Source organism: Cervus elaphus, chromosome 12 (genome assembly GCF_910594005.1).
Source record: "Cervus elaphus chromosome 12, mCerEla1.1, whole genome shotgun sequence".
Taxonomy (NCBI): domain Eukaryota; kingdom Metazoa; phylum Chordata; class Mammalia; order Artiodactyla; family Cervidae; genus Cervus; species Cervus elaphus.
The window spans coordinates 49,571,410-49,587,904 of NC_057826.1; the positions used below are offsets into that span (position 1 = coordinate 49,571,410).

Genomic DNA, 16,495 nt, shown 5'->3' on the forward strand with positions numbered 1-16,495 from the left:
GAGAAAAAAATTGTTTTTTTAGCCACACTGCATGGCTTGCAGGATCTTAGTCTCCTGACCAGGGATCTAACCTGGGCCTCCCTGTCCTGGAAGTGTGGAGCCCTCACCATGGACCACCAGGGAATTTCCAAGAAACTGTATTATTTAGTGATCCATTTTACCATAAGTAATGAAAAGTAGACTGCAGCATAGGAATCAAATACTTCATGGACAAATTAAAAATCTTTGTCTCCTGAGTTCCAACTCAACTTTCTGTTTGAATGTCAAACTACATTTCACAGTTATGAAGCAGATATCATTTCTTATACAAACCTACCAAATTTTTTATTTTCATTAGGTGTAGGGATCTTAACTTTTGGAGTTTCCTGAACCTTAGAGTCAACCTTAGAGTTAGTTTTTCTTTTCTCATTATCCTCCACTTTTCGTTGGTCATAAAGTTCTGCCAGTTCTTCATTTAAAATATATTTCAGATGATGTTTTATATAAGACTTCATTGAAAGAAAGTGTTACTGTTTTTAAGTCTGTATATTAATTTTGTATCCTGCAATTTTATCAAACTCATTGATGAGTTCTGGTGGTTTCTTGGTGTTTTTAGGATTTTCTATGTATAGCATGTCATCTGCAAACATTGACAGTTTTACATCCTCTTTTCCAGTTTGGATTCCTTTTATTTCTTTTTCTGACATGGTTGCTATGATTAGGACTTCCAATACTATGTTGAATAAAAGTGGTGACGGAAATTCCCTGGAGGTCCAGAGGTTAGAACTCTGTACTTCCACTACAGGGGACACAGGTTCAATCCCTGGCTGGGGAACTAAGGTCCCAGAGCCACATGGTGCAGCCAAAAAAAAAAAAAAAAAAAGTGTGAGTGAGCATCCTTGTCTTCTTCCTGATCTGAGAAGAAATGGTGAAGTGCTTTTCACCATTGAGTATGATGTTAGCTGTGGACCTTTCATAAGTGGTCTTTATTATGTTGAGGTGTGTTTTCTCTGTACCCAATTTGTAGAGAACTTTTATTGTAAATGAATATTGAATTTTGTCAAAAGTTTTTTGTGCATCTGTTGAGATGAACATATAATTTTTTTTTGAACATATAATTTTTATTCATCAGTTTGTTAATGTGATGTATCACATTGATTGATTTGCATATATTGAACTAAACCATCTTTGCATTCCTGGGATAAATTCCACTTGTTCATGGTGTATAATCCTTTTTATGTATTAAATTCAGTTTGCCGATATTTTGCTAAGGATTTTTGCATCTATGTTCATCAGTGATATTGACCTATAATTTTCATTTTGTGTGATATCTTTGGTTTTGGTATCAAAGTGATACTTGCTTCATAGAATGAGTTCAGAAGCATCTTTTCTTGTGCAATATTTGGAATAGTTTGAAAAGGATAGGTATTAACTCTTTTCTAAATGTTTGTTAGAATTCATCTGGGAAGCCATCTGATCTTGGACTTTTTTTTTAAAATAATATTGTACTAAACATCAATAGGCTTGGAAACAAAACTGTAAAACAGCAGACACCACACATACAATTATTTGCTACTGATACATGGTTGACCAGTATCCCACCTAATCAATAGGTTTTTGTTTTTTTGGGTTTTGTTGGGTCTTCCCTGCTGTGTGGGCTTTCCTCCAGTTGTGGAAAGCAAGGACTGCTTTCTAGTTGCAGTGTGCTGGCTTCTCATTGGAGTGGCTTTTCTCGTGAAGCACAGGCTCTGTGGTGCTTGGGCTTCAATAATTATGTCATGTAGGCTCAGTAGTTGTGGCTCCCAGGCTCTACAGCTTAGGCTCAATAGTTGAGGCACATGGGCATAGCTGCTCTGTGACATGTGGGATCTTCCTGGATCAAGGACAGAACCCGTGTCTCCTGCATTTGCAGGCAGATTCTTGACCACTGAGCTACCAGGGAGCCCGATCTTGGACTTTTATTTGTTGGGAGTTTTTTAAGTTACTGATTCAGTTTCATTACAGGTAATTGATCTGTTCATATTTTCTTTTTTTTCCTGGTTCAGTCTTGAGAAATTATACATTTCTAGAAATTCGTCCATTTCTTCGAAGGTTGTCTGTCTTATTGGAGTATAATTGTTGGTGTGTGCTCAGTCACTTCAGTCGTGGCCAACTGTTTGTGACCCTATGGACTACAGCCCACCAATCTCCTCTGTCCGTGGAATTCTCCAGGCAAGAATACTGGAGTGGGTTGCCATTTCCTCCTCCAGGGGATATTCCTGACCCAGGGATTGAACTTGCCTCTCTTGTGTCTCCTGCATGGGCAGGGGGGTTCTTTACCACTAGTGCCACCTCAGAAGCATAATTGTTGGTGGTACTCTCTTATTATCCTTTGTATTTCTGTAGTGATAGTTGTACCTTCTTTTTCATTTTTATTTTTATTGATTTGGGCCCACTTTCTTTTTTTCTTGATGAGTCTGGCTAAAGATTTATCAATTTTGTTGTATCTTCTCAAAGAACTAGCTCTTAGTTTCATTGATTTTTTTTTTCCCCCAGTATTCTAAGCTAGCTTTCCCATAACATGTTTTTGTGGGTTTTTTTTTTTTTTTCCTTTAATAAACTCTAAAGAGACAATGGAAAGAAAGTCTTAGGATCATTAACAAAATCTTTGGCATTTGCTTTTGTGGTGATGGTGGTAGAGGGAAGCAAAAAGAGAAGTAAGCTTTCAGGAAGATCATTTTGTGGTTAAAAAAATTAAAATCTGTTGATGGTTCCTAAAGATTAGTGGGAAACAAGCATTTCTTCACTATTGTACTCTTTAATCTCTCGGTTTAATGAACATCCAGAATTTTTAGTTGGCTAAGATTCAGGAAATGAATATGCTACTGAGTATGCTTGGGAATAGTTAAAATATTTACATGTTTGTTGTCTCACTTCTAAAATCTATATAAAGATTGTCATTTCCTGTTTCAAATGCTTGAAACAAGATGTGGTAGGTGGTTGTTATTATTTGGAAATTTCAAGACTAAAACCTGAAATCATCTATTTGCAGAAATCTAGGATTATAGAATGTATTTCCCAAATACATATACTTGTTAGTGCTTTGCTTTCTTATTTTGACAATTTTATAGTAAGATCACTACATTGACCAAAAGAGGATAAGCGGTTTGTTTATGGAATTTTCTAGTAAAATGTATATTTAGTATATATATTTATTTTATTTTTGGCTGTTCTGGGTCTTTGTTGCTGTGCAGGGGCATTCTCTAGTTGTGGTACACGGGCTTCTCATTGTGGTGGCTTGTCTTACTGCAGAACACAGGCTCTGGAGTGTGTGGGCTTCAGTAGTTGTGGCTTGCAGGCTCTGGAGCACAGGCTCAATAGTTGCAGCTCACAGGCTTGTTTGCTCCACAGCATGTGGGATCTTTCCAGACCAGGGATTAAACCCGTGTCCCTTGCATTGGCAGGTAGACTCTTCACCACTGGACTGCCAGGGAAGCCCTCTAGTGAATGTATTTCTGTACTGGATTTGTCTGGAATAAAAGAATGTATAGGTCTTATTTTATTCAAAAAGCATTGTTAGGTGTAAATGGGGCTTTCAGATTGGTCTGACAATTATTCAGAATGTAAATATTCACAGTGTATGTAAACTACTAGTTTAAATATCAGACCTTCAAAGTGTTATTGAAACACCTTGATGAAATATTATCTAAAAGCAGTTAAAATCATCTAAAGCAGCATTCAGCATACTTTTCCTGTAAAGGTGCATGTGTGCTAAGTTGCTTCAGTTGTGTCTAACCTCTGTGCGACCCTATGGACTGTAGCTTGGCAGGCTCCTCTGTCCATGTGATTCTCCAGCAAGAATACTGGAGTGGGTTGCCATGCCCTCCTCAGGGGATTTTCCTGACTGGGATCGGACCCACGTCTCTTATATCTCCTGTATTGGCAGGCCAGTTCTCTACCACTAGTGCTACCTGGAAAGCCCTCCTCTAAAGGACCAAATAGTAAATATTTTAGGCTTTATGGGCTGTACCTGGTCTCTGCTGCAAAGATTCAACTTTGCTATTATAGTCAAAGCAGCCAAAGACAGTACATAAACAAATGAGGGTGACACTCAATAAAACTTTATTTAGAAAAGCAGGAGACTTTAATTTGCCAATGAGTTTCAATTTAAAAAATAATACTATTTATGGGAACTGTCAGTACTTTCTGCTCAACTTTTCTGTAAACCTAAAACTGCACCAAAAAAAGTATATTACAATTTCTGGGACTTCCCTGGCAGTCCAGTGGTTAAGACTCTGTACTTCCACTATAGGGGGCATTGGTTCAATCCCTGGTCAGAGAACTAAGATCCCACATGCCACATGGTGCAGCCAAAAGGAAAAATCTATTACAGTTTTTCTAAATGTCTTAGAAAATAAAAATTATTTAGAATCAAGTAATGATCAAAACCTCCATGCAGTCTCTTGGTTTTCACTGAATGATAAAGCCACTGGATGACTAACTCATCCGTTCTAGCTGTCTGGTATGCTTTGAGAGGGTCTAAAACTGTTTTACAAGGATCTTTTTTAGGACTTATTTATTCATTGATTAAAGTAAACAAAGAGGTAGAGATGTCACATACTGTTACTACATTTGGTAACATAAATACTCAGAGCACCTTCTTCAACACTTGTTGGAGGAATTGCTGATGTAAATGATTTCCTTGATTGAACAGAAAATAATTCTTAAAATATTAATTCTTGAAGATTTTTGAATTATACTGCTATTCTATCGTTGATATGTTAACTCCTTTGAGTTTTCATCCTATAGTATTTATTTTTCTTCTATGAATATACCAAGAAGTATCCTTTTAAATAAGTCAGCTAAAATTTTTACAATCATTGGCTGTAATATCTGTGTAACTCAGCTGATAATTCATTTGAAAAATTTAGACTGTGTTGCAGCTGAATTAACTTTTGAGACTTAAATGTGACTGTAACATATATATCTACTTCTAAACTTTTTATTGTGACATGTAGCACAGAAAATACATAAAACAGAGATGTCCAGTTTAACAGGTTAATTATAAAGCAAACAGTGGAACTACCATGCAAGTCAAGATACAAAGCATTGCCAGCACCCCAGAGGCCTCTTATATGTCTCGTTCTAACTATAACCCCTTCCCTTATTCCTAGGGTTAACTACAGTCCTGATTTTTATAGTATCCATTTTCTTTTTTTAGTACCTGTGCAGCTCTAAACAGTGTAGTTTATTTTGCCTGTTTTTTTTTTTTTAATTTTACAGGTGGGCTCATATAGTATGAATACTTCAGTTTATGACCAATCCTTTATACTATATTCATTTTAGCTATTCAACAACAACAACAAAAAATGATCAAGGTAGACTGAAGTGATGGGATATTGAGCTGTGTTCAGAAAAACTGCTTCATGGCTGATCTGTCAAAACATGTTTGGTGCCACTTCCTGCCCTTTAACCACATTTTCTGTCACACAGGACACTGTTGCATGTGCCTAATGACAATCAGGATGGGTGATGAAAGGCATAGCACTTGTTTTTGAAAACAGATTTCTCAGTGATTCTATGAGATCTTGAATTTTATGGTGATAGGATTGTGTTAAACTAATCTTTAATACAACAAAGCTATTGTTGTATTAAAGATTAAAGTGAGTATGGTATACATATAGTAGATACATATAATATATATACATGTGTTTCTGACGGAAGAAACACTTTAATTACCTAAAACATTTGATTTTATAGAAAAAATACTTTGTTTTTCAGGTGAAACTTCCACCGATGATGGAAATCATAACTGCTGAACAGCTGATGGAATATTTAGGTTAGTGTTGAAAGTGAATGACTTTTATATCTCTTTCAAGATAAAACAAAGTTTTCAAAGCTATTATATTACCAAATTTCACCTTTTTGAAGCTATTTTTAATCTCTTAACTAAATAATTTTATTAGTGTGTTTCTGTTCTTGGATGTTACAGACTTCTTTCTGACCAGCATTAAAATTCTTTAATGTAAATAAAGAGACTAGTGACATCTAGAAAACAACAAGGTATATATTAATTCCAATAAATTACAGAATGGGAAATGGCATAGAAACTCTAACAGTGCATGTAGAGAGTGTTTAAAAATATTGAATAGACTTGAATTAAAACCCAGAAAGTGATTTAGAGCAGTGCTACCCAAAATATGGTTCACGAACCTATGCCAGTCAATAAAATGTTAGACCAGTCTGCAGTGAAATAGAGGCTTGTACTAGAGTATAAAACATTTACTATAGGAAGCACACTGTTTAGTCCATCTGAAATATTTTTGAAGCCAGTTTTTCTTGATGAAGGAAGCAGCATATTGAGTTACATTCTTATGCAAGCTTCCTATTTCAAAACAGACCATAATACACAGTTTGCAGATCAGCTGCATTCAGAACTTGTTTACAGAGCAGGTAGTTGTTTATCACACTGAGGTCTTTTACAACTTAACAAGTAAGAATTTATATATTTGCACTGTTACCAAATGAGAAATCTTAATCCATATTCTTATTTTTAGTAATTAAATTTCTATTAAAAAGATCTTATTAGCTGATTAGTTTGTCTATGCTCTTCCAGACAACTAGCTAACTGATTTTTTGGTGAGATGTAAGTTTAGTGAAATAATTGAGATTACAGCTTTTGGAAGACCTTTTTACTTATATAACTAATATAATTTAATCCTATTCATTGGCTAGGAACCTCATCATTAAGTGTAGATTACTTCAAAACTAGATATCTGAAAATAGAATTTCTGTTTTCTACCTCTTTTACTCTAGCTTGGTGATTCTTAAACTTTGTGATTTCTAAATTATATTTCATAGAAAAAGGCTGAAATATGCTTAGTGGTTTTGAGGAACAGCCAGAGGACTACCAAGGACTGCAAAGGGGAAGTGTCAGGAGAGGAGATTAGAGATAATGGAATCCTATCTCATAGAATATCCTAGGCTTTTATAGCAACTTTGACTTTTGCTGTGGGTGATCTGAGAAGCCATTAAGGATTTTGAACAAAGAACTGACATGATCTGACTTTGAGTTTAACAAGAATTCTCTGGCTTCAAACAGAGTAATAGAAATGAGATTATAAAATATGGTCAGATTCTGAGTATAGAGCTGACAGAATTTGCTGATTAGTTGAATGTGGAGTGAGAGTAAAGTCAAGAGTTACCCAGTGATTTTTGGCTTGAACAACTGGAAGGATGGCATTAACATCAACTGAAACAGGAACAAATGGAAGGAACATGTTTACGGAAGAATATCAGGATTTTGGTTTGGGGATGTTTATTGACTTTAAAGTGGAGATATCAGGGAGGCGGTGGGATATATAAATCTAGAACCTAGAAGACAGGTCTAGATCAGCACTGTACAGTGAACCTTTGTGTGTTGATGGAAATGTTCTTTATCTGGGCTGTCCAGTTTCATAGCCACTAACCACATATGGCTCTTGATCTCTTAAAATGTAGTGAATATTTAGCTACGTTTTAAATGGTAGGAAAGTTGAATGCTTAATCTTAATTTAAATTAATATAGCCACATGTCATTACTGGCTGTTGTGTTGGACAGTGCATGTCTAGCCTGTAAATACAAATTTAGGAACAGTAACTATCATATAAAGGATCATTAGACTGAGTCACAAATAATATGAACGTAGACAAAGAAGACATCAGTGGACTGAATCTGGGACATGCCCGTGATTAGAAGCTGGAGAAGAGGAAGAATAGATAGAAACTCAGCTATGTAGAAGAAAAACTGGAGACTGATTTCCTAGAATCTAAATGACGAGTTTCAGTGAAGAATGAGAGACTGTCTGAATCAAATGTTGCTAATAGGCTTTGCAGGATGAAGACTAAAAATTAACCACTGATTGAAGCCATACAGAGGTAATTGGTAACTTCAGTAAGTCCACAGGATGAAAACCTGACTGGAGTAGGCACAAGAGAAAATCAGAAGTCCTAAGACATAACCAATGAGAATGAAACATAATGCAGCCACTGTGGAAAACAGTTTGTTACTCGATGGGCATGAGTTTGAGTAAACTCCGAGAGTTTGTGATGGACGGGGGGCCTGGTGTTCTACGATTCATGGGGTTGCAAAGAGTCAGACACGACTGAGCGACTGAACTGAACTGAACTGAACTGAAAGAAGCTAATATAGAATTGCCATATAACCCTACAGCTTCCCCCAAGAGGAGTAAAGACATATGTCCATGCAAGAACTTGTATAGGAACGTTCATAGCAGCATTATTCATATATGCCAAAAAATTGGAAACAATCCAGGTAGCCATCAACTGATGAATAAACCAACTGTGGTATATCCATACAATGAAACATTATTCAGCCATAAAAGCAAATGTACTGATGTATTCTGTAATATAAATAAGCCTTAAAGATGTTGTGTTAAGTGAAAGAAACCAAGTCATAAAAGACCACTTATTGTGTGATTCCATTTATATGAATGTTCAGAATAGGCAAATTTAGAGACAGAAAGTAGGATTTGTGGTTGCTTAGGACTGGGGAATATAGGGGGGAAATAGAGATTGACTGCTAAAGGGTATAGAACTTCTTTTGGGGGGGACCAAAATGTTCCAAAATTAGATCATGATGATAATTTCACAGTCCTGTTAATATAGTTCAAAAACATTGAACTGTACACATTACATGGGTTAATTGTATGGTATGTGAGTTACGTTTCAATAAAGCTGGTTTTAACAAAAGAAAATTGGAGGAAAGGAATTGAAAAATATATTTTAGACAAATGAAGAATTAGTCTTAGGTAGTACAGATAGTTCATCCTTAGCAATGGAAGGGAAGATAGACTGTTAAAAATAGGTGCAGGTTGGACTTCCTTAGTGGTTTAGTGTTTAAGAATATGCCTGCCAATGCAGGGGACATGGGTTTGTTCCATGGTCTGGGAGGATCCCACATGCCACAGAGCATGTGTGCCACAACTGCTGACCTTCCTACACCACAGCTACTGAAGACTGCATGCTCTAGGGCCTGTGCTCTACAACAAGAAAAGCCATCACAATGAGAAGCCCACACACTGCAACTGAAGAGTAGCCCTGTCTTACTGCAACTAAAGAAAGCCCACAGGCAGCAACAAAGACTTAGTGCAGCCAAAGATAAATAAACACAAAAATTTTTTAAAAGATAGAAGTAGATGGGTAGATGTGGGTGTGGTAGCTTGTAGAAGGTCTTTTAAGTACTTTTATTTTCTCAATAAATGGGAAATCAGATCATCAGCTGAGGGTGAGAATGAAGGAGGAGTTATTGAAGATGAGAAGGAAGGTATAAAATAGTTGCTTAGACAAGTGGGAGAGTGAATGAGGAGATGCAGTATGATTCCTGGGTTTTACCCTGGGGTTGGTGAGACCAGCCAGCGTTGGTGGTATGATTGCTGCAGTCACATTCTGCTGCATGAGTATACGCTTACATAGTGGAGAAGCAGGGTTTAACCAGAGCTGGGTTTTTGCCAAGTGAGTATGTTGAAGAAAGAGTCTAGGGAATTGAAGTTATGTGTAGATATACCTGTGATATAATTATAATAATGAGCCATAATATTTAAGTTGCACAAAGAGGAGATGTGGATATAAATACATTGAAGAAAAATGTGACAGGATTTAGTGGATTGTAGGCCCTAATATAGTCGAAGAATTTTTGGAACCTGGTAGTAACAAAATTGTATGATCATAGGGAATGAGTTTCTGATATAAGGTGGAATATATGATTTTTGTTGGAAAAGAGGTCAAGGAACAGAAAGGCCAAAGTATTAGGTGGGTCATCTCTATGAGCATTAAAATTATCAAAAATTATGGCAGGATTTGTATCATAGAGAGATAGTGAGCTAGGAATGATTGACCTAAATGATAGTGATAGTGAGCTAGGAATGATTGACCTAAAAGTTCGTAGAGAACTATAACCAGGTGGGTGAATAATGGGTAGTAGTATATCATGGCATGGGTTTTAAAACTGAGTTTTAGGGAGGATGAGGGGAAAGGATGATCATAAGGAACAAGTAGATATCTGCCACCAGCAGATTCACTGGTAAAGAAGTATAAGCGAGAAAAGAGCTATGACTTGAAAGGGCTGCAGTGTCATCAAGGCAGAGCCAAATTTCATTTAGGCAGAAGGCGAAGGAAACATTAAGAAAAAACATTTAGTAGCTTTGTTGTTGAGAGACCATGAGTTCCAGAGGACGTTGAAATCCAAAATAGGAATTTAGTGGTCATGGATGGGAAGATCCCCTGGAGAAGGAAATGGCAACCCACTCCAGTATTCTTGTGGAAAATTTCATGACAGAGGAGCCTAGTGGGCTACATACAGTCCATGGGGTTGCAAAGTGTTGGACATGACTGAGTGAATGAGCACACACAAGTCTAAAGATGCTATTTAAATCTGTGGAAACAGATGAGATCATTAAGAGAGAAAGAATAAAGAGAGAAATGGGTACAGGATTGTCTCCTGAAGTTTCCCAGCCTGCCCAAATTGGGTAGAACAGTGTTTCTCAACCTTTTTTTTCAGTATTGCCCGCCCCCCCCACCCCCCAAGGAGCCTTTGTAGACATCTTTGTCCTAATCACTCCAGGTAATTTTAATACCACAGACATACTGTGTGTCTCTTCGTGCTCTGTGGCCCTTTGAAGGCCACAAGCCCTTATAATATCTAAGATATTTTTGCCCCTACCCTCCCAGAATCAGTTTTTGCCCTCTTAGGGGGGCAACATCGCCCCTGCTGAAATACATAAGTTAGAAGACAGAATGGTAAGGGAAGGAGTAGCCACTAAGAAGAAAGGAGAAAAGCCAGAAGAGGGTGATCCAGTGAAGCCAAGAAGAGAAGAGTGCTAGGAGGGAGAATAAGAGAGTGTTGAATACTGGAGAATATTCTGTACATAATTTGGCAACATGGAAGTTATTGTAACCTTCACAGAAACAATGTCAGTAGAGTGACTGGATGGAAATGAAATGGTGAGTTGAGGAGCATTTAAGAGATGAGTAAGTGAAGACTCAATTGCAGATAACTTTTGAGAAGTCTGTCTATGGATGGGTATGAGAAGTAGGTGAAGTGTAGGAAAAGGTTTAGTAGAGAACATGTGACTTACCTTGGGTTTTGTGGTATTCTTAGAATCCTTGTAAAGAAGGTGGTATACTTAGATCCCTTGTAAAAAAGGAGAAAGATTGTTTTAGGGCTAGGTGTAAACTATTTTAAGCTCAAGCTCAAGGTAAATAAATGTAAGGCATTTTTTCCCCTTAATTTTACTTATTTTTTGGGGTGGGGCTGTGTTGTGTCTTTGTTGCTGTGCAGGATTTTTTCTAGTTGTGGTGAGTGGAGGCTATTCTCTAGTTGTGGTGCGTGGGCTTCTCATTGCAGTGGCTTCTCTTGTGGAGCATAAGCTGTGGGCATGCAGGCTTCAGTAGTAATGGCACATGGGCTCAGTAGCACAGGCTTAGTAGCTCCGAGGCATGGGATCTTCCCAAAATCAGGGCCTGAACCCCTGTCTCCCACATTGGCAGGCAAATTCTTTACCACTGAGCCACCAGGGAAACCCCTGTAAGACATGTTTGGAAGAAGGGTGATTTGAGTACAATTTGACTGTGGTTGGTAACTCTGCATGTTACAGAAAGGTAGATTGGAGATTGGGTTAGTAGGCTACAGCTAAACTGAGGAGTTTTGGAAGCCAGTCAGAGAAGTTGTTTACTATGGTAGGCTGCCTCATGTATTTTAGTTCAAGAGGAGTAAACAACATGTTAAGTGTAGTTTTTAGGATTGTCTGGTTGAGACCGATCAGGAAATAGTAATAGCAGTTCAGATGTGGTCAAATATCAATAGATTTTTGAATGCCTAATATATGTAGAAAATGTATATTTTTGAGCCCAGTTTCCTATCCATTTCTTCCATATCCAACTGCTATCTGTCCTACTTTCTTTGTTCTCATATCATGACTATAATCACCTAAACCTATACCACCTGGCATAGTAGCCACTGGCCACATGTGGCTTTTGAGCACTTGAAATATTGCCAGAGTGAATTGAGATTTTCTATAAGTGTAAAATATATACTGGATTTCAAACATTTAGCTCAAAAAAGAATGTAACATATCAGTGATTTTTGTAATGATTATGTGTTTAAATGATAATATTTTTAATATACTGCACTAAATAAAATATATTATTAAAATTACTTTTACCTAATTCTGGGACTTCCTGGTGGCTCACTGACTAAGACTTTGCACTCCCAATGTAGGGGGCCATGGTTCGATTCCTGGGCAGGGAATTAGATCCCACATGCCACAACTAAAGATCCTGTATGCCACAACAAAGATCAAAGATCTCAAGTGCTACAACTAAAACTCGGCACAGCCAAATAAATATTTTTAAAAAATTTTTTACCTATTTCTTTTTACTTTTTAAAAATGTGGCTATTAAAAATTTGAGGTTGCATACAGCTTACATTATATTTCTATTGGACAGTGCTAACCTACACTATGATGCCTCTCCACAGCTTCTTATTTCATCCTGGCTCTGCTGTCTGTGCTACCATAGACTGATATCATTTACCTAACCTGTTCCTTCTGTTATTACCATCAGTCTTCTTGCCTTTTTCTATTCTGTCTTCTGGGACAAAATAAGCTCTTTTGCTGTTGGTTCTTGTAGCTAAAGAATGCAGTTGTAATGGCAGAGACCCGTGAGCAGAGGCAGAAGGCATATAAATGGATGTACTAATAGTAGGAAAAGATAAGACTGAAGTAGCAATAAAAGCATCATAAATTATAATACCTCTTGATTTTACAGATGAGGTAACCAAAGCTCAGAAAGGTTAAATAATGTGTGCTCTCAGCCTGGGCACCTTCTACTATTATTTTTTAAATGCTGAAAGGCTAGTATTCTCAAAAGTGTATCTCTTCTCCCTTCCTACCACTCAGGTGTGTATTTTAAGTTTGTACTTCTTGTCTCTAGCTTCCTTTTTCTTTTTTCTTATCCAGCAAATATTTACTAATCATGTACTATAGACACATTGTTTGGAGTTGTCAACAATACAGTCAGTGTGACTGCACAAATGTACTCTGCTAAGAAAATGTTAACATGGTATTTTTCTTGGAAAGAAAATAATTAGTACATCTTGGTATTTTAAATTTATCCAACTGTTATGTTTTAAAAAGTCCTAAAGAAGCAGGACATAGAGTAGAGAGTTTTTTAAATTATAGGGAAAAGAAAAATTGATGAAGAAATGTTTAGATCTGGGGTAGGTGAAGAGGTTTGGAAGTCCTGGGTGAGGGTACTGGACTACTAGGGATAGCATGAAAGTAATATGATCCTAATGGCAGGTAGGGGAGAAGTGAGCAAGAGTGATTTGATAAGAGAGATTCTGGAAACTCTGCCTTGCCAAAGATAAAATTTATTCAAGGCCATTTCTGCCAGAACTAACTGTTTAGTTTTCTAAGCTATTTGGATTTTGTTCTCTTGAGATGACTGAAGTTCTCTGGAGGAACCAGAGACATTTTGCATTTTAAGCAAGCACTAGTAGAAATATTGTAAAAGAAACCATTGAAGACTTTCCTGTACCCAGATGAGGAACCATGGGGAATGGAAATTTTGATTGTTAAAGATTAGAAGAGGTGTGGATTTTAATTTGGAAATTTCTAGAGCAGGGCCTTGAAATTTGGAAGGAAAAGCTATGACAAATCTAGACAGCTTATTAAAAGCAGAAACATCACTTTGTCAACAAAGGTCCATATAGTCAACGCTGTGGTTTTTCCACATGTAGTCATGTATGAATGTGAGAGTCGGACCATGAAGAAGGCTGAGCATCAAAGAATTGATGCCTTTGAACTGTGGTGTTGGAGAAGACTCTTGAGAGTCCCTTGGACTGCAAGGATATCCACCCTGTCAATCCTAAGGAAATCAGTTCTGAATATTCATTGGAAGGACTGATGCTGAAGCTGAAACTCCAGTACTTTGGCCACCTGATGCAAAGAACTGACTCATTAGAAAAGACCCTGATGCTGGGAAAGATTGAAGGCAGGAGGAGAAAGGGATGACAGAGGATGATTGGATGGCATCACTGACTCAATGGACATGAGTATGAGCAAGCTCCAGGAGATGGTGAAGGACAGGGAAGCCTGGCATGCTGCAGTCCATGGGGTTGCAAAGAGTCGTACACAACTGAATAACAAGAGCAGGGCCAAACTTGAACATGGCTTCTTGGAGAACTTTGGCCTCAAGAAAGAAACATGAAAGCTTGGATACCTGGGAAGTACTGGGAGATCTAATAAAATAAAATGGGAATGACGTGTAGGTGAAAGGCAGAAAATGGTTAGAAAGATAAGGTAAAGAAGCACAACATAAACTGGAATGTGAAACCGTTCATCTCAGATTGGGACTTGAACCCACGTGGCCGGGACTCAAACCTGGCCAAAACCCAGTTTAGGACTCAAACCTGGCAAAAACCCTGCTTGGGACTCTAACCCACGTGGCCAGAACTTGAACCCAGCCAAAACCCATGGTCTTCCAACTGAGATCACAGAGCTGGTTTAGGGGTGTAATGGAAGTTCAGGTTCTTGATGTCTCATAGTAGAAAGAATTCAGTGAGAGACAAAGCGATATATGTAAGAAGTGGATTTACTTAGAAACACAATACACAGATAGAGTGTAGGCCATGTCTGAAGGCAGGAGTAACCTTGGGAGAAGCACATGCCACAGACAACATCATGGGCCTTCGAACAGAGAGAGTGTGGTCTTGAAATATGGTGTGGTTAGATTTTGGGGGCTGGATAATTTCGTAGTCTATTAAGTGGGAGGATTATTCCAGCTATTTTGGGAAAGGGGTGGAGATTTTCGAAATTGGGCCACTGTCTACTTTTTGGTCTACCCTTGAAACTGTTGTGGTACCTCTACGTGTGTCATTTAGCTTGCTGATGTGTTACAATGAATGTATCTTGAGGATCAAGGTCTAGTCCAAGTTGACTTGTCTGCCATTTTGGACCCATTTGGTTCTAATCAGTTTATGTTGTGTCCTCAGACTTTATCATTCTTTCAGGGGTTGTGCCCTGTCCCCTTCCCTCCTGTTTCAAACTTATAGTATGATTTTTATAGTTTGTATGATCGTGAGATTAGCACCATATTATAGTGAGGAAAATAGTTGGTGGGATGGTGGTGCTGTCTGACTTTTTAAAAGATATTTTTTCTTTTTTTTCAAACTGATGCGAAATATTTATTCCAAATTAGATATTTTATGCAGTAGTTTTCCCCCTCAGCAGACTTGTGATAACCACATCTTTTGAATCTGTAAATAATGTTATCAAAATAATCTTTGAAATCTCACAAAAATTTATATTTTACAATCCACCCTGAATATCAAGGCTGCAAGAATAACACAACATTTCCTATATCCAAATATTTTACAGCTGTATCCGGAAAGAAAAAAATAAAAGGAAAAAACCACATATGCTTGGTTAAGGGCTGACATTACCCGAGCAGCCCGAAATAAAATAAAATATCCAAATTATTAGCATTAATTTATTACAACTATAACTTCAATAGTCACTTTGTCATTGACAATGATTGCTTGAGCACAGGGGTGTGTGTTCCAAGGGCTGGTAGTAGAAGCTGTTGCTGCAGACCAGTGTCTCTTCCTCTCTGCACTGCCAGCTCCCACCTGTGCATTGCCCTATATATACTGTGTGTATGTGTGTGTTTTAAAAATATTTCCCACCACATGAAGTTCTCTCTGTTAAGCAGATAGCAGAGAAGAACAACAACAAAAGCTAAACCAGCCAATCCCTCGCTCTTAAAAGATAATTTATCTTTTGAACATAAATACTGTAAAAGCAATACTGAAGCATTTTAATTTTGCCTACAAAATTTTGTCCACAAAGAGTTGGACACGACTGAGTAACTAAACTGAACTGAACTGAATTTTGCCTACAGTTAATTGCGTCTCTTCTTTTCCAGGTGCTTACCATGGGATAGGTTCCCTACTGACAAACCCTGTCTGCTGTTTTTGGCCTAGTGTAGCTGTCACGTTTTTGCTTCTTGATTTCTGTTTGTCTGGAATATCCCATTAGTAGCAAAGTCTTAGGGATTCTTTCTTTGAAATTCTTTCCTCTCGGTATACTGGTATTTGGGAGTGTGGTTTATTGCAAGCTCTTTTGTTTTCTCTACTATCCAAACTGGACTGTTTACAAATGTTATCTTCTTAAAGCACTAATTTTATCCTTCACTTGTCGACTTAAAAACAAAGATCCCTTAAGATCTTCACAAGCAACCAAACTTATCAATGTGGTATTTATGATTTTCTGTAATCTGATCAAGGTTACCCATCCAGCCATATTTCCCACCACTCTGCAACATAAATCTTATGTATGCTGCTGCTGCTGCTAAGTCGCTTCAGTCATGTCTGACTCTGTGCGACCCCATAGATGGCAGCCCACCAGGCTCCCCCGTCCCTGGGATTCTCCAGGCAAGAACACTGGAATGGGTTGCCATTTCCTTCTCCAATGCATGA

At 37.6% G+C, this 16,495-nt stretch overlaps 1 protein-coding gene across 2 annotated transcripts in view; it reads left to right on the forward strand.

Annotated features, from left to right (window-relative positions):
- MINDY2 (MINDY lysine 48 deubiquitinase 2) overlaps window positions 1-16,495 on the forward strand; it is a 76,192-nt gene that overhangs the window by 12,578 nt on the left and 47,119 nt on the right. For both annotated transcript variants that reach the window (XM_043919285.1, XM_043919284.1), the window contains exon 2: window positions 5,740-5,797. In XM_043919285.1, the coding sequence (XP_043775220.1) occupies window positions 5,740-5,797 (58 nt within the window). The remainder of the gene's footprint in view (window positions 1-5,739; window positions 5,798-16,495) is intronic.